Source organism: Crinia signifera, chromosome 4 (genome assembly GCF_055691185.1).
Source record: "Crinia signifera chromosome 4, ASM5569118v1, whole genome shotgun sequence".
NCBI lineage: Eukaryota > Metazoa > Chordata > Amphibia > Anura > Myobatrachidae > Crinia > Crinia signifera.
The window spans coordinates 90690239-90713890 of record NC_139220.1 but is presented as its reverse complement, the minus strand read 5'-3'; the positions used below and the strand labels follow the sequence as shown (position 1 = coordinate 90713890).

Sequence of the window (23652 nt, the reverse complement as noted above, 5' to 3'; positions counted from 1 at the left end):
GCACTATCGATTAGTCTGGGAAAGGACTCTAGCTGTAATTTCTGGTTAGCTGTCATTAAAATGAAATACCTTTTTATAACCCCCCAAAAATTCTGCTTATGTGTGATCATTGTTTGTGTTCCAAATGCCAAGGACAAACGTAATTTGCAACTTCCTAGTCTTTTGTCATTATGCTTATACAAAGTAATTAGCTTGTCCAGTTTTTGCCATATGTTCTTGTAACAGCTAATGCACACAAATTACATTTACAAGCTATAGATTATACTGCACGTTTAGCAGGAACTGTCAATAGTGGGAAAGATGGTGATATTTCCAACATAAAATTGCAAGAGTGACCGTTATTGATCCATGAGGAATGTCACAAGAAATATTTATCATTATTGGATTAACATGATTGATTACATGGGAAAAAAAGAATAAAGTGCATTTATATAAAATGTTAAAAGCGCTACATGTTAAATCTCTTACATATAGGACATATATTTTTATATATATTATTAACATTGTTACATTTTATTAAACATTTTTGGATTAAAAACTATTAAACAATCAAATTACTTTAATCATTTCAATATCCCAAAACTTTTCTAAAAATGTTATACAGTAGAATTTAATATTTAGGAGGGTAATAAATCCTAAGGATTATCCCTGGAGCAGGACTACTGCTGCTGCGACGACTAGAGTTTTGCCGGTATTGGGATACCCAGTTTTGGGCAGCCCACGGTTATATTCGTTCCTGCACCTCACTCAACAAGAGCGTAATGCTACGACATGCGGTAAGGTGGACACAGGCATCCTTCTGATGCACCTCTGGAAAAAGCTACACCTCTAGGTGAATCAAGCACCAACAGCTGGGAGGCACAGAACAGCAGACGTATTAAAATGGTTGCTACTTGTGCATTATCAGGGCGCCCATTACGTAGTTTACGTAGTGGTGTATTCAGAATACCAATACAGCACAAAGCTGGCTACGTAAACTACATAAGTGGCTCTGAATTCTTTGCACAGTCTGTGGTTTTTGTGGGTATTAAATCCTTGCTGATATCTCCGAATGTTATATCGTCCTTTTCGACAAGAATAGGTCGAATTCACATTGGACCTATTCAATGTAATTTCCGATCTTCTGACTTTTTGGAACCATTCCGAAAGTTAAAAGAGACATGGACTGGCGAATCCGCATCTTTTAGATCAAAAACGAATTGGATAATTTAGCGGCCGTTTCCAACAATGCAGAGCCAACTTTAAAGCAAGTCAGATCTGCAGCGGTGAGAGGGATTATTAGGTCCTAGACAATATTTCTGACTATCAATAATATCGGCCAGCATTGAATATACAAATTATTTTCTCTAAAGATTTGGCTCTGCGAGTACCTTCTACGCACTTTTTCTTTCCTGTTTTACTGTAAAAATAAAAACACTGAAGAAAGGTCAGATAAACCAACATGTACACGTATTACCCAGTGTTACACCAGAAATGTGCTTTGTAGGTTACAGTCAAGAACTAAAAACTCCAAAAATATAGCTATACCTTAGTCTGCAATGTTCCCCTTCCATCTGTCCAAATAAATGTAATGAATTTATTTATTTAAAGCACCAGACCTGAGTCAGATCCTATAAGCTATCCCCTTCCTGCCTCTTGCTTGTTTATATTATCCTTTAAAGGAACTCTTACACAGGCATAGGTTTTGATATATTCTTATTAATGTGCATAGTTCTGTTTCAACGACTTTGTCTTTTCTTAGGTCAGACTTCCAGGATGACTGGGATCCAGTAAACAACTGTCTAACCATACACATATGAGTGTGCAGTCACAGGAATTCCTGGACCGGAGGTATGTTACCACTATCTGTATGTATATTATACACACACAGTAACAAATACATACATAATATATTACATACATAATTATATATATATATATATATATATATATATATATATATATATATATATATACACTGTATATGTGTGTGTCCATATGTACTGTCACAGTGTCCATTTCAGTCATTAAAATACAATATTTGCACTCATATTTCAACAGTTCTTTTGTTCTTTTCCTCTCACAGGAAACAAAGAAATAGAGATTTCTTATTAAAAATTCATTGATGAGCAGAATGAAGCCTGTGTTTATCACCAATCTGCCCCTAAAGGTGTAAAGAAGCCACAAGTTAATGATATTCCAATAAAACATAAATTATGTGCATTTGTATTTTTATTGGGCATGCACAATACTGAAATATGGGGTGTTAACTAGGGTGGTGCAGCTGGAGATGCCGCTCATAGCACAGGGTGTACTGTGGATAGAACCAGCCCCATCACAATCTCAATTAGCCAGGTGCTGCAATGTTAGCACTAGTGGTGCGCATGGCTACGAAGTTCTCTGCAAACCACTAGCTCCGCCTTCCAGCTACCAGACCTGCACGGACACCTCTCCAGGATGGCGTGCGAGTCCCGGCTCAAGCGGCGGGACGTTGGACACTTCATGGCCATAGAAGGGGTGGTATGTCCATGACAGCGCAGGCTGTACCCCACAAGAAGGGGTGTTGTCAGATTGGGGCGCTTTGGTCGCTACCATGAGCAACACCCGAGATGACTGGTGCTTTTCTCAAGTGCTTTCTTTGCCATCCCTTAGACAAATAGGGGTCATACCATTACAATAAATATTCATGACCTATTTAAACTTACGCAGTGGTTGTCTGTGTCGTTTTTTATAGATTAAGGGGTTTGTGTGATTTATTTCTAGGCATAAGAGCTAAGTAAAGGTATAGGCCAAGCAGCATAATTCATTAGGCGACTTATACCTCAGTAGTGTACAGTGTCATACTGCCAGGATCAAACATCTGAGAAGGTTTTAAAGAAAGGCTTTAGGTCTAAAAGGAGATATTGGCCAGGATGTAATGGGGTCCGAGATCGAAAGACATGAAGAATGCCAGACTTATTTTTAAAGGGGCAATCTTTTACAAGGCATGGCTTTGCTCCACGGTAACAGCCTTATGGTGGGTACACATAAGACTAGGGGTGGGCAACATATGGCCCACTGATTCTACCTACTTGGTTCTGAATATTCAGGATTAGGCAGAGAAATTTGAGAGAGATGCAGGACCCTTGTACTGAAGGGGGCATAGCCATAAGCGTTCGCAGCACATTTTATTAGGGGGTGCAGCGTCAAAGAGGTGTGCATAGCTCCACCTATTGGGCATATCTAACACTGCCCAGGGGTGTGTCTAACACTGCCAAACAGGCGTTGGCACTCACTACAATATAAAACGTCTCTCAGCCACACCATAATCTCCGGCCTATTTCAGTTTTAATCTTCTAATTACTCTGTGTTACAGTACATACAAATAACATCCAGAACATATATGGATGACAAAGATATGTAGTGATATCACAATTAACAATGCAAAACACACATAATTGATTGATGGGCGCTTCTTTTAATGGAATACAGTTCTAAAAAGTCTTTGGTAAAAGGTATCGCTGGTATTGCTAGCGGCCTGGAGGTGTTCATAAGGGTGGGCACAGCATTAGGGTGTGCCTGTGGTCTACAACAACTAGGTCGACAAGCATTGGGTTGACACCACTAGGTCGACATGCAGCAAGGTTGACATGGGTCAAGGTCGACATGGATCTAGGCCGACACAAGCATTAAGTCGACAGCACCTATGGAAAAATGCACAGCACCCCAGGCTGCAGCAGGAGGCATGTGTCGTCTGCTAGGCTCAGGCATTTAATACCCCTGACAACAGAAGGGAAAACAGAGAGGGACACAGAAAGAAAAGGTGATAATTCAAATAGTACAGAACAGAAACACTGTAAAGATAGAGTAGAATTGAATTAGGCTCACATGATTATCCTATTTATACAATCAACCCTCTTTGTGTTTAAATATAAAATCAAAGTAAAAAAGACGATGATGTCAGCTGAACCCTGCCTGGCCCAGACGAGAGCATTTATCTGTCCAAGCCTAAATACTTCTCTGACCATCTCACATCTCCTCTATAATCATCTCTCAGACTCGGATACATATGTAACCTATACATTACCTATTCCCATCTGAACAAGCTGCTAACACTAGACTACACTAAAATGGCAACTGCATACGTTTTCGTGTTATGGGAATTAAAACTTAAGCTCTGTATTTAATCACTTCTCTCAAGAAATGAATGGTTGCATCAGTGTGATTAATTTGAAGAGTGGGAGCATTCCTATAGCAAGCAGATGTTTTCCATACGTTCCCTCCGAGCAGGAAATGCTGTGTCCTAATTTCACCTCTCCTGCCATTACAAAGGAAAATAATATCATCTCCCCAGACCCTGCCAGAGACACACAGGGGGCTACTAATGCTTCATATTTGCCAAAGGTCTTTAGTGTGAATTACCAGACAGAAAGCGAAACATGTCCATTTATGTGACACTTCCCTTTATGAATAACAGCTGTAATAAAGCTAACACTTTCCTTTGAAATCAGTTTATTTTTGTTGTATTGATATACTAGGGCTGTTATGAGGAACATCAGGTTTAAAGACCAACATTTTCTGCACCGGTCGCTAATTATACCCCTTTCAGATCGCAATGCCGGTTCTGATCAGAAAGCAACCCGGTCCGGCGCATTCACACTAAACCAGGGTCACCATTACACAGGGTGACCAGAGTTTACCCCTTCTAATAACCCAGATTGAATTGCTGGATTGTTTGACCCGGGTCATACTGTAAGTTTTGGTGCACTGCACTTCGACTTGGCACTAACCCGGGTCAAGGATGCTGTGTGAAAGGGGTATTACAGAATTCACAAATAGAATGATTACCAAATGACTGCGTATGTGTACTGTACACATTGCACATGTGCAAGGGAAACCAGCGACTGAAAATTAATGTTATTGTAAACGCAAGGTGGCTGGAACTTGACTGACAAGAAGGCTGCAGTTGGGGGTGGAAAGCTGCCGTTTTCTGGGTGTGTATATAAAAATGCAGGAGTGCTCAGGAATATGTGAGGTGAGGCTCTGTGAGGTCAGTGCTGACCGTTTCCAGCCTGTCTGTGTCACAGATGGAAGCCTCAGCGATTGTGAATGGATTTGCAGCTAATCGTAGGCCTGTGATATTTTCACTAGCCGAGCACATCAATGTGAAGGTTTGCACAGGGCGGGATTTCCTGGTCACAGGGCTCTGCAAATTTCCAGCCCATTGATCAGGTCTAAATAACCCTGAGTGTCTTGGTGGAATGTCCTGAGTGTCTTGGTGGAATGTCAATAAGTTGACACCAAAAGATCGACATGCACAAGGATGATATTGACAAAAGGTAGATGCAAGCAAAAGGTAGACACACGAAAAGGTCGACATGAGTTTTTCAGGTTTTATTGGTGTTAATTATGACAGCTGAGCACATGGACCCCCAATTAGCCCCCCTCAAAGCTATCTATGGCTCAGCACAGATGGATAGATTAAATTGACTTATGCACTGTACCAATTAAGTCACCTGTGATCAATCATGGATATCCGTAACCTGGGGAGTTCTGGTTCATTAAGGAGTGAATTTGGGAACATCTCTGTATCAGGTTTCAAAAATACTAATATAAAATCTGTCCTCCGCTTTTCAATTTTCCCAGCTACAATTAAAATATGCGGAGAATATACTACATAGTAACATAGTGGGTAAGGTTGAATAAAGATGTTCAAGTTCAACCCCTGTTAACTAGACTCCTTGGATCAATTCCTAGATGTGATAGGATTATACATCTTAATTTCATTGTTCCCTTAACTAGTTTGAGAGAATATGTCCTCATTTACTTCCGACGGAGCCCCCATCAGTCCCCGCCGCCTCCCTGTCACTGTCTACCGGTCCCCCCCTCCCCGCACCCCCCCACCTGGGACATGAATGCGAGCGCTGGCTGAGAGGCGCTCCATCTGTATCTGCCATCACCACAAGGCAGTGAGTTCCACACCTTTCCTGCCCTTGCTGTAAAGAACCCCTTCCTTCTAACAGTACAAAACCCTCATCTCCTCTAGTCTAAGTGGTTGCCCTCTTGTCTTGGTCAACATCCCTATGGTTAAGAGGGTGTTTGATAGTTCCTTGAATTGCCCCTTAATATATTTATACATGTTAAAAGAATGTCTCCTCTTAAACATCTTTTTTCAAGTGTAAACCTTCCTAGTTTGGCTAATAAACTGTGGGCGGTATTCAATGAGGCTGATTCGCCAGGTTTTTATGGCGATTTTGTGCTGTAAGGCGAATTTCTGACTAAAACGGTGAATCACCCTATTCAATGACCAGATGGCGAAGACATTTCAAGGTTTTTTTCGCCATGATTCACCGAGTAGCAATCGCTATCTTTTTATGGTGAAGTGGAAGGTGAAATTTTAAAATAAAGTGTTTTGTGTTTTACAATTGGTGTCAAAAAATCTGGAATTTTATTCTGAGGAGGGGCATGCTATTTTTATTCATGTGCTGTAAGCACATGAATATATATTTAATAAATTTTTTTTTTTACACAGACCAGCCAGCAGGGGGCCGGAGCCGAGACGCTCATTAGATATTCATATATTCACTTCACCCGATCATTACATATTCATGATCGGGTGTAGTGAATATGCCCGGTCCCCTGCTGGCACCCCCGGGGGGCAGCCTGTGCTGCCTGGCACCCGGGGAGCCCACCTCCCCCCGCAAACGTTGTGGGGCAGGCAGGGAGACTTCCATCTCCCTGCCTGCCACCGTCCTCAGGCTCCCTGCGGCATTCGCCGCAGGAGCTCATATTCGCCGGTCAGGGGCAGCGAGCCCCTGACTCGTTGAATACCGGAGCCGGCGAGGCTCCGGAACGCGGCGACCAGTGGCGAATGTGCAGCGAATCCTAAACCGGATTCGCTGCACGTCACCGGTATTCACATTGAATACCGCCCTGTGTGTTCTTTTTTATACAATATGGACAATGTGCATTGTGACCAGGGGTTAATGTGAGGGGGAACGGGGTAGAACTCAGTTCCACCACCTCCAGTGGTAGGGAGAACTCAGTTACACCTCCACCATAGCCCTGCACAGTGATTCCAACTGTGGCTTCCTTTTCTAGCATAGCGTATGTGTTATCAAGCTGTCACCACCGCTGAAGTGAACAGGAGCTACTAAGAGAAGTGGGCTTTGTGCATGCTGAAGACAAGCTGAGAGGAAGCTGGTGGGACACAGAGAGGAGTGGAAGCAGCTGGAGGGAATGGGCAGTGAGCTGCATGAGAGATAGAGACATATGTGTATAAGGCTCAGTTACTGAAGGCATTATGAGTATAAGCGGTAATACTACAGTGGGCATTATGTGCAAGCAACACTACTGTGTGGCATTAGAATGTAAGCTCTCACGGGCAGGGCCCTCTCTCCTCATGTGCCTTTCTTAGAATATATAAACCACTGCCACCCTGATAATTGCTTCAGTGTCCTGTCCCCTGATGTAACTATCTGTATTAACCATGTACTTGTCCTAAACTGTCTTGTAATGTAATTTTGTGTTTGCTCATAACTATGCTCTGTACAGCGCTGCGGAATTTGTATGCGCTATATAAGAAACTGTTAATAAATAATAAATAAATACATGTATAAAGAGTACTACTGTGTCACATATCTTAAATAAGGCACACTACTGTGTGCCATAACATGAATAAGGGACACTTCTATGTGGTGTAATAAGAATCAGGGGCACTATATGCTGTGAAATGTGAATATGATTGGGCAACTGTGTGGGGTCATTTGAATTGGAGGTACTATTGTGTGACCGCTCCCCCATTATAAATTGTGGGTGGAAGTATACAGATTTTGTAGTTTGAAGGGGGTGCCGAAACTCTGGTACTAGCCCAGGCTCTGCCTTATGGAATGAGAGGGTTTGGTGGGAAGTGAAATGAGTTCCACCACCTCTCAAGGGCCACTTTAATCCCTGATTGTCTACTATCATAAATATTACTGATTAAAGGCTATACTGAAGTAGCATTCCCTGGAAGAGAGTGGCTGGCATTCTATGTAGTGTCCAAAATCAGTCACTTACATCATCTGTAAACTATGCACAGAATACAATCTAGAAGACAAACTGGCATTTCTATACAAGAAGATCAGTGTTCCACGCCATTCAACTTCCTTGGCAACAGACAAGCTCAGCAGTTCACCCCTCACTGTACTGCTGCCTTCTTGCAGTTGCCGCTCAGTAAAGAATTTCCATGAAATAAAAAGGACTAATGAAAGAACATTCAGAATAAATAGATGCCATACATGCAGTAGGTGGCAATTGTGGCTTCAAAAGGAAAGACGAAGCGGCAGAAATACAAATATTCCTGTAAAGGAGGAAATTTGTGGTTTGTCATCTTGAAACGACTGCACAAATTCTATGCTTTCTTTTACTTGGCATCTGAACTGAAAGGTGCTTTAAGGATGTGGGAATGAGATATTAATAAATGCCAGGCCAAGATTTATAACATTACTCATCATTTTCAAATTGCCCACTTGTTGTAATTGATATTGGTCTCACATCCCACCCAGGGTCATCAGTGTCCCCTGGGGGAGGGGTGATTGGGGGTCCCCCTGTCACCTGCTGTTCTGCTCCGAGGGGCTGGAGGCATGCCCAGCAGCTCACAGGGCACTGGCCAAGCGGCGAGAATGATGTCATCTGGAGGTGTGAATCACTGGAGCGTCATCACCGTGAAACCATGCCCGGAATTTAAAGGTTGGGAGATATGCTGTCTGTATAAAATCATGCACTTATTTCTCACAGCTACAAGAGCCTTGATTAGCTTAATTGTGCTTAACCTACTTAAGCTAATGCTGGGTACAAACCAGAACGATTTGGGCTCAATTTCCCCCCATTTCGACGCGGGTGCCGGACGTCTCTCCGACAGTCGGTATTCCGACAGTCATTACTCCGATGTCAGAATCCCGACCCCCATAGAGGGAGAGTAAAATAGGTGGCGAGCGCAGCAAGGGGCTTCATTGCGCCCCCCCCCCCCCCTTCCCCGCTGTGCAGTCGGGATTCCAACGTCAGGCTAATGACTGCCGGAATCCCGACTGTCGGTGTGTTATACCACACCCTTTTTGACGCGTCTAACGACTGATTGTATGTAAAAAGAGCATAATTGTACATGGTTTAAATGTATTTCCGATACGATGTGCATCCCCGGCAGTCATTTGGTCACTTTGGAGATTTTACGTGCTGCACTAATGATTTGTATCTTCATTGGATTGGGTACCAAGTGTAAAGATCGCATACGCCAATCCAATCGTGCGATCATCATACAATTTCAGGAAATCGCACAATCATAGTTGTTTTGGTGTGTACCCTGCATAAGGTTTACCAGCCCTTCCAACATAGAGAGCAAGAGAGAGAAAGACAGTAAATCAAGGTTAACACAGTAATCTACCTGACTTTTGGTAGAAATAATTAACTCAGTATACTGAGAGCATAAGGAGTACTGAATAGATCAGTCTGTGATCACACTATTTCATGTATATCTGCAGTGGCAGCTGAATAACGTGGACAGAGAGAAACCGCTCAAAACTCCCAGGAAGCTTTGGTAGCAGCGGGTGGGCAGGAGATTTGAAAACTCCCATCCAAATGAATGTGCGGCCACTGATTGGCTTAAGAAAGCTGGAACACACCTAGTTAAGGCCCTGATTGGATGCGATACATTGCTATGTGCCACTGATGGTCCGATCGTGATTTATCTTATGTGCTGCACATAAGATCTCCAGGATCCGATCTGATGCGCACAGGACCGCGCATCGGATCTGATGTCAAACACCTCCGATATGGCCAGTTTTCATCCGATCCGTTGGACCAGAGATTGATACACCCCCAGAAAGCACCCTCTCCTCTACCTGTGATAGATGTAACAAAGGATGGGGCCCCATCATAGATAAGTATTTTCAGCGTTGAGTACTCTGCTCTTTGAATAGGCAAAGGTTGTTTGTATGGAAGACAGGAAGGGGACTAAACCACATATTAAAAAAACAAAAAAGTCACTGCTTGACAGATGGCCTCTCAGGTGCGCTGGCCTACCGGTGATCTTCCCCCATAAGGTCTATGGCCAATCTGCCCCTGACTAACTCACAATGGTAACGGAATCCAACCTATTACTCAACTGCCCCAAATAATAGTCTCAATAAATTGGGGAGTATCGCTAACTGTACTAGCAAGCTTTTGCTAATAAATTAGGGGAAAATGTAGGTTATTGCTGGGTCACGTAATAGATGGATTGGGAAAAAAAAAAAACACAGCAGTACTGTATGATCACATGAAGTGCCATGATGGTTGGTACAGTAAGTAGAAAGGATGTAAACAGGGCTTGACTAAAAAGGTTCTAGGTGTCCCAGGCTAATACTGGGGAGCTACTAAAACACATGTGTATGGGCGTTCATGGACTATTCCATGGGTCTTCAAACTGTGGCCCTCCAGATGTTGTGAAACTAAAAATCCCAGCATGCCTTGCCACAGTTGTAACACTCCCTTATAGCAAAACTGTGGCAAGGCATGCTGGGATTAGTAGTTTCACAACATCTGGAGGGCCACAGTTTGAAGACCCATGGACTATCCAGTCATACTTCCTATGTGCATGTAACAAAGGTTATACAACTGGTATGTTGGATCTAATGCCAGTGGCGTGGCGGGTGAAGGAGACTTTGGCTTTAGGCGGGACTGTCCATTGCTACAAATGGGGCACACAAGCATCTAACGTCCCATTTTTGGCATGTCTGGGCGAATGGTGCGCTGAGACGGGACACGGGATGGCTAGAGTTGTACATAAAGTAATGGTTCCATTAGTACGTTACATTGGACACAGCAATCTGGCCATCGCCTTGAGAACTTTACCCCCCACAGAACATTGGGACTGGTGATAGTTAACAAGCTGCAGCCTAACCAGCCTATAGTTAATAAGGCACGGAATATAAATCAGATTGCAATGACAATGTAAAGATTGGGCAAAAAAAACCTAAATCTCCAGGCCAGCCATGTGTAAAAGTAAGCAGTTACAGTAAGTTATGATTATTAACATAGGACATTTTGATTATTTTTGAAAACCTAGCCCAAGCTATGTATATACTATATACATTAAGGGATAAGAGCAAGTAAAACCAGGTTGGAAATATAAATATTTCCATAACACAATGATTAAAATTTGGCACAAAAAAACAGTACACTGCGGAATTTCCACATCGCTGCTGATTCATATTGTGCAAAACCAGAAACTGCTGACAAGGCCTTGCAGCCCTTAATTGGTTACAGGTCCTTTATGCAGATGTAGACCAGCCAAGGAGGAAAACTCTAAGCTAACTTGATAACATAGGTCTGATCATAAAAGCCATATAGACCGTTACCAGTTACAAACTACAGTCCTGGTAATGCTGTGTTTTACACGGTGATATATTCCTTTCAATATTGACTATAGAGTCAAACTCCAATAGAAATCGAACGGTTTTCAGCCACGTTCTATCATGATTCAATTACTATGCGTATACCCGTTTATTGTAAATCAAAGAGAAAATATAGTAAAAATCTGTAGTATCGCACTGCTCTGTGCGATTCGATCCAAATGTGTCACAACATTCAAGTATGTTTGGTGTTTACCTGGTTTTGTCCTGTTAGTTCAGCTCTGCTCCATGCTGCCAGGCAGTTCTGTGTGGCCTGAGCATTGCGGATTGATTACAGCACCTGAGTGAGACATGATCAGCTCTCACTGATGGAGGCACCTGTTAGAAACCAGTTCCTTGTGCTTCCTATAAAAGGCAGTCTATGGCAGACAAAATCTGTTTGGGCTATTACCTCTTTATTTCATCATCAATTAAGCAATATGAGATCCAAAGAGTTGCCACTATGAGTGAAGCAAGCCATCCTTAGGCTGAAAAATCAAAACAAACCCATCAGAGATAGCAAAAACATTAGGTGTGGCCAAATCAACAGTTTGGAAGATTTTAAAAAATAAAGAACGCACCGGAAAGCTCATCAACATCAAAAGAACCGGAAGACCATGGAAAACAACTGTGGTGGATGACAGAAGAATTACTTCCCTGGTGAAGAAAAACCCCTTCACAACAGTTGGCCAGATCAAGAACACTCTCCAAGGGGTAGGTGTATATGTGTCAAAGTCAACAATCAAGAGAAAACTTCACCAGAGGGAATATAGAGGGTTCACCACAAGATGTAAACCATTGGTAAGCCTCAAAAACAGGAAGACCGGATTAGAGTTTACCAAACAACATCTAAAAAGCCTTTACGGTTCTGGAACAACGTCCTATGGACAGATGAGACAAAGATCAACTTGTACCAGAGTGATGGAGAGAAGAGTATGGAGAAGGAAAGGAACTGCTCATGGTCCAAAACATACCATCTCATCAGTGAAGCATGGGGGTGGTAGTGTCATGGTGTGGGCATGTATGGCTGCCAATGGAACTGGTTTCCTTGCAATTATTGATATTGTGACTGCTGACAAAATCAGTAGGATGAATTCTGAAGTGTTTCCGGCAATATTATCTGCTCATATTCAGTCAAATGCTTCAGAACTCATTGGACAGAGCTTCACAGTGCAGATGGACAATGACCCGAAGCATACTGCAAAAGCAACAAGAGTTTTTTTAAGGCAAATAAGTGGAATGTTATGCAATGGCCAAGTCAAGCACCTGACCTGAATCCGATTGAGCATGCATGTCACTTGATGAACACAAAACTGAAGGAAAAATGCCCCAAGAACAAGCAGGAACTGAAGACATTTGCAGTAGAGGTCTGGCAAAGCATCACCAGAGATGAAACCCAGCGTCTGGTGATGTCTATGCATTCCAGACTTCAGGCTGTAATTTACTGAAAAGGATTTGCAACAAAGTATTAAAAAGTGAAAAGTTTGATTTAGGATTGTTTAGTTGTCCCATTACTTTTGGCCCCTTAAAAAGTAAGAGGCACATATAGATTATAGTTGTAATTCCTACACTGTGCACCTGATTTGGATGTAAATAGCCTCAAATGTAATCTAATACTGCTTTCACATTGCAGAAACGGATATTAACCCTGTATTCTTAAATGGGACTTTAAAACGGGTCTGAACCTTAAGACCTTTCACATTGCAGGTGAAAACCGTTTTAAAAAGCATTTAATACCATTCACACATTCAACCCAATGACACATTGGTGTATGACACATTGGTAGAAATGGAGAAATGGACAAGTGAGGAAGTTGCCTATATTCGATAAAAAAATCGGTAGAAGAGGGCTGCTCGCTATGGGCAATGTCCGCGCTTTAGAAGGTTGAACTAATTGTTGCTTAGGTCAGGAAAGACTTCTGAATCACATACCTGGTAAGAATGGAATCATTCTCTGTTTTGGATCCTTCTGACCCCCTTCAACTGGAAACTTGTCCAACATTTGCATCTGAAACAGAAAGCAAGCCATGCAATGGGTAAAGAATTCTGCAGCAAAGATCAAGATAATAAATAAAATGTATCCTTGGCATTTTACTAAATGTTACGGAATGGATTGGCCGTGTGATCATGTTCTAAGCCTTGGAGAGAGATCAATTGGACAGATATAAAGTGCTAGCCAATCAGCTCCTAAATGCCACACCGCAAGCTATATGTGGAAAAATGTTGGGAGCTGATTGGCTGGTCATTTATCTCTGTCTGCTTTCTCTCTCTTCAATGCTTAAGGCCCATAACCACTGGGCGATTGAGCTGAAAGCAGTTTTGCCCTTTGAGCTGCTTTCACCTAAATAGCCGCCCAGTGTGTATGGGCCAGCAATGAGCGGCAAACGCTGATGCCGCATCATCGCTGGCCCCACTGCTCATCCTGCTATGGACAGTCATCCACCCCCGGGAAAATCTCTGTGTGTATGCACTGAGCGATTTTCAGCCCAGCGATTTTCATTTTAGGGGCTGATAATTGTATGGGAATAAGGAGTAAGAAACAATGGGCCTCGCTCAGACCTGCCCTGCCAAACGCTTGCCCCCCCCCCTTCCCTACCCCTATGCATTGCTATGAAAGCAAACGTACTGACAACTGGGAAATGCCCAGAAACCACTGGTGGCATGTCCCCAAATGCACATAGGGTGTCAAACACCCTGCAAACAGCGAGCGACGGCTAGACTTTGCTCGCTGCCTTCGGGCAGAGGGCTCATGCATGCGCACAGCTTACCGTGCATCATTCAATTATCGGAAGGGCTGCAAATTCGCAGCCTGTCAGAAATGGGTCCGAACCGGCCTCAATATGTAGGGCTTATGCACAAACCAGTAAAAATAATTCTACAGTACACAAATACAGCAAAAATCAAGGTAGGTAGTATAAAGGGTCACAGTGGCATCTGACAAATTTGTGTATTTTAACCTGGACCCACCAATCCCCCAGCATAACCCCAATCTTGCTCCTAGTGCCTGACCCCAGTAGTTAACGGCGGGATGCCACTGTCGACATTCAGACCATCAGGATCTTGAGCGGCTGGATATTAACTACATAACATGTAAGCTCAGTCTAGTCAGACACCAGACACTTGTCACTGGAACAGCTTTGAAACAAACTCTTGTTTTGCAACACAATCAGTATGTAAACATCACACATACATTGTATCTACATAACCTTTACAGCACCAGATGTTTGACTAGATACAATCACTCAGGAGGCCTGGCTGACTTTCATTAATTACCGATGTAACCAGTTCTTCGACTCCTTTTCCTTCCTACACCAAAGTGACTCTTACAACTTATTTTTTTTTATTGTTTTTTTTTTTTTTTTGTGGGGGGGGGGGGGTCTGTTATTCATAGTTAAATGCTTTTCATTTTATAGAAAAATGTGGGAAAATTAGGAAAATTATGTTAAATTAAAAAAAATCACTTTCTCATAGGTCACCCCTTATGTAGGTCTCCACAGTTACAGCTGTACCAAATATGTACGCTTTATTAGAAACTGGATTACAATTAAAAAAAAATAACAACAGTGCACACTACAAATTGTCTGGTAAACCTTATCCTCTAACCCAGCTATGGGATAATCCAGACTTTTCCCCGAGTTGCATAGGCAAATGCAGAGGGGGGAGGGGGGTGTTCTGGTTGCCCGGAAACCCCCATCCTCTTGGCAGGTGCCTTAAATTATGACAACAATAGCACTGTATATAATATGATCAATACAGCTGTAACCACATCATGTAATGTAAGAGACAAAGCAGTGCTGATGCGCATGACCAGTGTACTAGTTTCTTATATCACATTTACTGTATGTGTGCATTTGAACCCTCAAAAATAACAATGGACCAGAGAGTAGCTGCCAGGAGGAAGAGCCAGGAGCCTTACCATGAAGTGGGAGAGTGTGAGCTTAGAAAGTGCAGTACTGGTTCTATTATGTTTGTGTATTTACTTATTATGATATGTTTAACCTTTTCCTGACCACTTATCTTATTTAAATGTTTGAGCGAGCCTAGACTATAGACCAGCTGTAGTGTTAATTTTTAACAGTCTCCAGTGTATAAAAAGACCAATTTTCAAGGCTGTTACCGCTTCCCCAGACTTGCGTACTTACTCCAATGCGCTGCAGATTGGGAGATTTTGGAATGTATATGGAAACCCCCCTCTAAAAATTCTGCGCCCGAGGCATCAGGTTTGTGGTAGGCGTACTGGATGGAGAGAACTGCATTTCTCTACGTGACCTGCAGACAAAATTTGCATTTCCTGAAATCAATGTATTTCATTATCTCTAGGTGCATTATTTTGTTGCCTGTTTCCTTCGGTCTGGTCTATTTCACCCCTAAATCCTTTTGAGCCCCATTTTTACTATAGGCACTTATAGTCCGGTATTATTTCTCTTCTACACCACTCCCTCCTACCCTCAGTAGAACCACCTACTCTCTGGTGTGAATCCCAGCAGTAAAATATCTGGTTCCCAACCTAGAAGAGGACACCTGGTGCACAATTTAAGGATTTAGGTCTTCTAATTCCTATAAAATATATTCTCACTGTTAAATGGTTCCATAGAATGTATAGCTCTACCTCTCCTCATTGCTGGCAGGGTTGTGCGGAGTGGTGCCTTCATTCACAGCTAGGGGACCTGTCCAACAATAATTATATTCTGGAGTTTGACTGTGGACCTTATAGGGTTTATTTACTAAGATGGGAATTTTTTGAAGATGGGATGTTGCTATGGGCAACCGATCAGTTTCTATTATCTTCTAGAAGGTGCTAAATAAATAAGTAGATTCAGATTGGTTGCTATGGGCAACATCTAATTTTCAGTAGAACTCTCATCTTAGTAAATAAACCCCTATGAGTGCTGCATTACATTCCCTAACAACTGATAATCCATTGTCCTGTATCTTGGTTCTCTCCTTTCAGATAGCATGCGCTATCATTATCTATTTAGAAAATATTGTTGATGTCCTCAACAAAAAATATATATTCCCTTATTTTTATTATTATTATTATGATTAGTATTAATCTTAGTATTGTTGTCTGTCTATATATGTTATTTGTGTGTGTGTGTTCCTTTAAGGATTGCCAGTCATCATATGTATATGACATAATTGCTGTGCAATAAAGAGCAAAAGAAACACGTGAAGGAGGCATATATGAGTATTAAAAGGAGGCATGATCAACTTTAGATGGGCATACGAATTAAAAATAATGTCAAAAACAAAGCAAGCCCGTTTTTCGGGATATGCAAATGAGGCTATAGGACTCAGTGGATGGAGGACATGTATTGTGAGGATAGGTGGCTATCATTTCAGATACAAATCCTGCCTTGAGAAATCCCCAATAAGGAACTTGTTGGAAACAAATGGTGATATCTTTGCTCTTATTTAATTCACTGTTTTGTAAGGTTATACACTGAGCGCTGTGTGTGTGTGTGTAACACCTCTTTTTGTATCTATTCCCTTCCCTTTCAGAATTCAATTCAAACTTCTTACACACGCTTACAAAGCCGTCACCCACTCCTCTCCCATTTACATCTCTGACCGTATATCCCTTAACACTCCCACTCATCCCCTTCGCTCGGCTAACACCCGTCGGCTCTCCTGCCGACTTATTACCTCCTCCCACTCCTACCTCCAAGATTTTTCACGTGCTGCTCCCTTAATTCTGGAATTCTCTACCTCTCCCCCTCAGACTCTCCACTTCTATACAGAACTTCAAACGGGCTCTTAAGACCCACTTCTTCACAAAACCCAGCAAACTGTCCTTCTAACCTCCTGTTCCTCGCCCTATCTATCCCTCCGGTGTCACCCCTGTTTGTCTCCCCTTTCTGTCTGCCCCCCCTCTTTAGAATGTAAGGTCTCACGTGCTTATTCTTTCTTACTTCCTCACAGTCTTCGACTGCACCAAACCACCTTGTTTGCTGCCACCTTGATACTTATGTTACAGCAATTGGCTGATGTTCCTATAATCATTTACCCTGTATTTGTCCTGTATCGTCTTCAACTGTAAGTTACCGTTTTCCAGTTTGATTATGTGAACTCTGTAACTGGGAGCTGTGGAACCCTTGTGGCGCCATATAAATAAAGGATAATAATATTAATAAATGCTTCTGGTCCCGAGCATTTTGGATAAAGAATACTCAACCTGTATAATAATAATAATAATAATCCTAGACACTTCAGGTTATTTATTGAATCAAACACATAGGTCATTTGACTCCCCCAAAAATTAACCTTACAATGTCTGTGTGTGCGTGTACATGTGGTACAGAATATAGATTGTAAGCTCCACTGCGGCAGGGACTGATGTGAATGTTCAAATATTCTCTGTAAAGCGCTGCTGAATATGTATGCGCTATATAAGAAACTGGTAATAAAGGTACTTGTGACTTATCTGGGCGCCCGATTTTCTTCATTGCACCTAAAAATCGCGTCAAATCGCATCGCATACAATCAGATTGCATGCGATGCGATTTGACGCGATTTGCAGCGATTTTAATATGTGAAGGCACCCAGATGCCTGTTTCATATGTGAAATGGCCCCCCAGACCCCATTTTTAATTGTATACCCACCCTGATGGCTAAATGCCCCCATTGTTAACGCCACCCCACTATCAACGCCAACCCGAAGCGTGGCGAGCGCAGCGAGCCCGCGAGGGACGGCGGTACGTGTCCTCCCACCTTTTCATACCCCCACTATCCACGTCGGCGTGGGGCTGATGTTATATAGTGTGGCGAGCGCAGCGAGCCACCGAGCCCGAAGCGTGGCGTGCGCAGCGAGCCCCGCGAGGGGACGCGGATACCTGTGAAGCCCGCGAGGGGACGCGTATAGCTGTGAAGGTATGCTCGCCATGCTTCGGGCTCGGTGGCTCGCTGCACTCGCCACACTATATAAAATCAACTCCATGCCGACGTGGATAGTGGGGGTATGAAAAGGTCGGAGGACGCGTACCGCCGCCTCTCGCAGGCTCGCTGCGCTCGCCACGCTTCGGGTTGGCGTTGATATTGGGGTGGCTTTAACAATGGGGGTCATTTAGCCATCAGGGTGGGCATACAATTAAAAATGGGGTCTGGGGGGCCATTTCACATATGAAACAGGCATCTGGGTGCCTGTACATATTAAAATCGCATCAAATCGCATCGCATGCAATACAATAGCATACAATGCAACGCGATTTTCTCTTCAAGGGAATTTCAAGGGAAATCGCGTCAAATCGCATGCTTTGGGTACTGGCATACAATTTCAACATCGGGCGCCCAGATAAGTCACAAGTACCGTAATAAATAAATAATATAGCATGTAGAGTCTGATCGATGTGCATCATGTAACCACATATTTGAGTTAATATTCCGCAAAGGTTTTAATTTTCTTCTGTGGCAGAACTAGGACAGAGTTCTCCTTGTCTGCCTCTCTGAGCCATGTAGAACATTCAACAAATAACAATTTGGCTCTGGTACGTTATCTACTATATGCAGTTAAAAATGCCGAAGCCCCACAAGCATATTTGAAATGAGCGCTTGCCACATCGACATTCACCATGAATCATCAGCGACAATGCTGGGCTCAGCCCTTTGCAACCTATAAGCACAGAGCAGCTGCTAGTGTGCTCCTCTGACCCAAAACAAACAGAGACCCTGGTCTAACCACCACGCCCAATCGGTTTATATTAGAGGTGGGTGGACCACATTCTGAAAGATGCTGAAATGCAAAGTTCCCCATTCTGGAGTGGATAACAGCTGTTTTGCTGATGATAAGTCAAAAATGATCACCACAAAGACAGTACAGCCAACCGGAATTCCTGATTTACTGTACTCAGGAGAATGAATTGGAGATTCTACACATCAGCACTCATATCGTACATACACACAGGGCATAAAGTGGTCATGCAGAGGTGGGGGAACTAATTTCTCTATGCCACATAATTAAACCCCCTCCCCTACCCCCATTAAGCAGCAAAAGGGCAAGTGGTAGGGTTTTTGGCATCCCCTGCAAACTAGAATGCTTTTCTGTGAAAATTACTGTTCAGGGCCAATGTGGAGGTTAAAATGTTCCACCTCGCCATAAAAGGTGGGAACTCAGTTCCACCCCGTTCCCCCTCCCTTTAACCCCTGCAATACATGATACAGTATCACTGAATACCTGTGTAAACCATGCTCTTAGTCAGCAAGAATATATTCCAAAAGCTATTTGGATCTTCAGTCTACTGAGTGCTGCTTCTCACATAAGTTCACATTTCCGCCTTCACTTCTGCAGAGAAGCCAGACTGCGTAACCACACACATGGCCCTGCACTCCAACAAAATGAAGGTGGAGCAACATCTGGTGCAAAGATGGCTGCACAATGTCAAGTACAGTATGTTTTGCTTTTTTTTTTTTTTGCAAAGGAACCAGTTACATGCTAAACATACACCATTCACCATCATAAAAACATGTGTTTAGCTTATTGATCAAAGGACTTAATGGGCATCTGCATACATATGGGCTAGGCCAGGGGTTACCAAACTTTTTTGAATCACGGCACTCTAGACTCGAGCATCAACAAATTTTCACAGCACACTAGGGTGGATGCTTTGTTATTGAGAAATTCCAAAAACAATATTAAATTAAATAAATTGTTTTTATATGTCATCCTTAGGGTCAGTTATGCTGTGAGGGACAGGACTTGCTACTGGTTGTCCACGTATGTTATGATTGGCAGCCACAAGCACTGGTTTTGCCTGTTAAATTGATCATACTTAATTTGAATTAGTTCTGGACTACCAGCCCAGGGCACCTCTGCAAGTCTCCTGAGGCACCCCAGGGAGCCACGGCACACAGTTTGGGAACCACTGGGCTAGGCAGTGTGTGCTGGCTTGTAATAATTATTACTGTGCCTGGACATCAGGACTAATGGAACCCTGCACAATCCACACATTACAAGAATAGTATGTAGTTATTGTCTATTAAGTAGAAAAAAAAGAGGATATTTACCAAACAGTAAAAAGTAAGCACCAGGGATGGGGTGTATTTGTTAAGCGGCTCACGCAAAGGAATGGTCAGTTTCTTATTACAAGATATCCCCGTCCCCTTTTTATTGTCTATTAAGTACCGTATTTACTTTTCCGCTGCTTATGCACTGCATGGAATGAGAGCAGCTATTTCCTAAGCGAATTGAATTCCTGTCGTCTGGTCTATGCTCACTGATTTGAACCAATAGCTACTAACCCAACATTAACCATTTCTTGACTATAGGTCATATTTAATGTATAGATCTAAATGGTATTAAATATAAAGCAACAGTAGCATAGCCTAGTACTCTCTGTTCAGATTCTATATACATAAAAGCTAGTGACTAATGGGCCTATTATCCAGCCAGCCATTGGTGTAACTAAATATTCGTAGGCCCCATAGCAAAAGTTGATAAGGGCCCTTATATAGCAATCAATGGTGATAAATATATAGCACATGTAACTTAAACAGGGAAGATGGGCCCCCTTCAGCTCTGGGCCCCAGAGCAGCTGCACCCCCTGCACCTATGGTAGTTACGCTCTTGCAGCCTCTGGACACCGCCCCTGGACACAGCCGTCACACTGGACACTGCCCCTGGACACTGGACACAGCCAGTCACCCTGGACACAGCCTCTGAACACTGGACACAGCCATCACACTGTACACTAAATATAGCCTGTCACACTGGACACTGGATATAGGCCGTCACACTGGACACTGGAAACAGCCCGTTACACTGGACACTGGATATAGCCCGTCACACTGGACACTGGATATAGGCCGTCACACTAGACACTATATATAGGCCGTCACACTGGACACAGCCCGTTACACTGGACACTGGATACAGCCCATCACCCTGGACACAGCCTCTGGACACAGCCGTCACACTTGACAGTCTGCCCCTAGACACAGGCCATCACCCTGGACACAGCCCCTGGACAATGGACACAGCCCCTGGACAATGGACACAGCCCCTGTACACTGGACACAGCCCCTGGACACAGCCCCTGTACACTGGACACAGCCCCTGTACACTGGACACAGCCCCTGTACACTGGACACATCCCCTTGTATAATGGACACTGCAGCTCCTGTACACTGAGTGTACACTCAGCAACACTGCAGCCCCTGCGTGTAAGCACTGCAGCACCTAGTTACAACAACAACAAAAATCAATCAGCACAGGGCACGGAGCACAGATTTCCCACCCACCCTCTTCCCTCTCCTATAATGGAGTGAAGATAGCGGGGCACGCGTGTGTCTTATATAACATCCAGATCCCGCGAGAATCCGACAGAGCGATGATGATGTTTTCGGTCCAGAATTCAGGCGGGAACTCCCGAACCGGCTCGGATCCTGACTCGGATCGCGATGTTCGGATCTGTCGGATCCCGGAGATCCGGGCCCGCTCATCTCTAGTCCATAGGGATACTTAGATAGCCCATTATCGAAGCATATAGTACATAACCAGCACTGACTGTGTAAGCAAATACTGGCATTTGCGAGGACGCGGGTTGACGTCTCAGTCTATTTCCAGGCCTCAGCATTATTAGCATATTTTTGCACAGTAGCCGCACATGAGACTGCAGCTGCAAATGGATTAGCATATGATTCTGAATCAGACGCATGGGCCAACTTGTATTCAATTCAGTATCAAGGGGGAGATTCTCTAAAACTCTCCGCCCCCCTTCGCCACCCATCGCAATTATAATTATCGCATATGTTCTAACATATGCGATAATTATAGCAAAGGACAGCTCTTGCGTTAAGAGCTGTCCTTTGCGGTGAGAGTCGCCGGGTCCCAGCAGGTCACGGCGGCTCCCCCCTCCCTCCCACACCCGGCGCTGCTGCTGCGCCAGGCTCTCCTCCTCCCTGCACCCGGAAGAGGATCAGTGCAGGGAGGAAGTCACAGGTCTGGGCAGCACAACTCTGTGCTACCCGGACACAGGTGAGGGGGCGATGCGGGGCGGCGGGGGGTCCATGCGGGGCGGCGGTGGGTTCGCGTTAGAAGCCCATTGGCTTCTATGGGGCATTGCCAGATTCTTCTGGCGATGCCCCCTGCCACGGTAACCCGGTGGGGGATGCTTAGAGCATCCCGAAATGCGGTAAAAACCCGATAACTGGGTTTTTACCGCATTTTTACCTTAACCCCTTCCTGACAGAGCTAGTTTTTGCGTTCCTGACAGAGCCATTTTTTTCAAATCTGACATGTCTCACTTAAGTGGGGATAACTTTTTTTTGCTTTTACTTATCCCAGTGATTTTGAGATTGTTTTTTCGTGACACATTGTACTTCAAATTAGTGGTAAATTTGGGTCGATACAGTCTGTGTTTTTTTGTGAAAAATACCAAAATGTCGTGAAAAAATGGAAAATTTAGCGATTTGCAAAATGTTAAATTTTCTGCTTGTGAGACAAATAATCTTACCACTCAAAATAGTTAATAACTAACATAGACCATATGTCTACTTTATGTTTCCATCATTATTTCAACTTCCTTTTAATTTTTTTGGACACTAGGAGGCTTACAATATGAATAGCAAATTCTCAAATTTTCAAGAAAATTTCAAACACTGATTTTTTTAGGGACCAGTTCAGTTCTGATGTGACTTTGAGGGACTTGTATGTGAGACACCCCCATAAATGATGCCATTTCAAAAACTGCACCCCTCACAGTATTCAAAACAGCATTTTGGAAGTTTGTTAACCCTTTAGGTGTTTCACAGGAATTAAAACAAAGTGTAGGTGAAATTTCAAAATTTCATTTTTTTTGCAGATTTGCAATTTTAATACATTTTTCTAAGGAACACAGTACATTTTACTAGAGAAATGTGACTAAAAATTGATTCCCCCAAATCTTTTGTTTTCATAAATATCCTATATGTGGCCCTAGTGTGCACGTTGACCAAACCACAGGCTTCATAATAGAAGGAGCACCTACTTGATTTTGGAGCCTCCTTTTTATGAGATTATTTTTTAGGCACCATGTAGGTTTCTAGGCACCATAAGATGCTAAAATTTAGGAACCCCCCCACAAGTGACCCCATTTTGCAAACTACACCCCTCAGGGAATTCATCTAGGGGTATAGTGTACATTTCAAACCCCCAGGGGTTTCACCAATTGTGGTCCAACTGGGCAGTGAAAATGAAAAATTAAATTTTTTACACAAAAATGCAGTTCTGGCTCAAAATTTTTCATTTTCACAAGGAATGAAGGAGACAAAGCCCCCCAAAATCTGTGCCCCAATTTCTACCGAGTACGGCAATG

General features: G+C 43.2%; 1 protein-coding gene across 2 annotated transcripts in view; it reads right to left on the bottom strand.

Annotated features, from left to right (window-relative positions):
* SH3PXD2B (SH3 and PX domains 2B) overlaps positions 1-23652 on the bottom strand; it is a 126525-nt gene that overhangs the window by 54745 nt on the left and 48128 nt on the right. For both annotated transcript variants that reach the window (XM_083181985.1, XM_083181987.1), the window contains exon 3: positions 13298-13373. In XM_083181985.1, coding sequence (XP_083038111.1) covers positions 13298-13373 — 76 coding nt within the window. The remainder of the gene's footprint in view (positions 1-13297; positions 13374-23652) is intronic.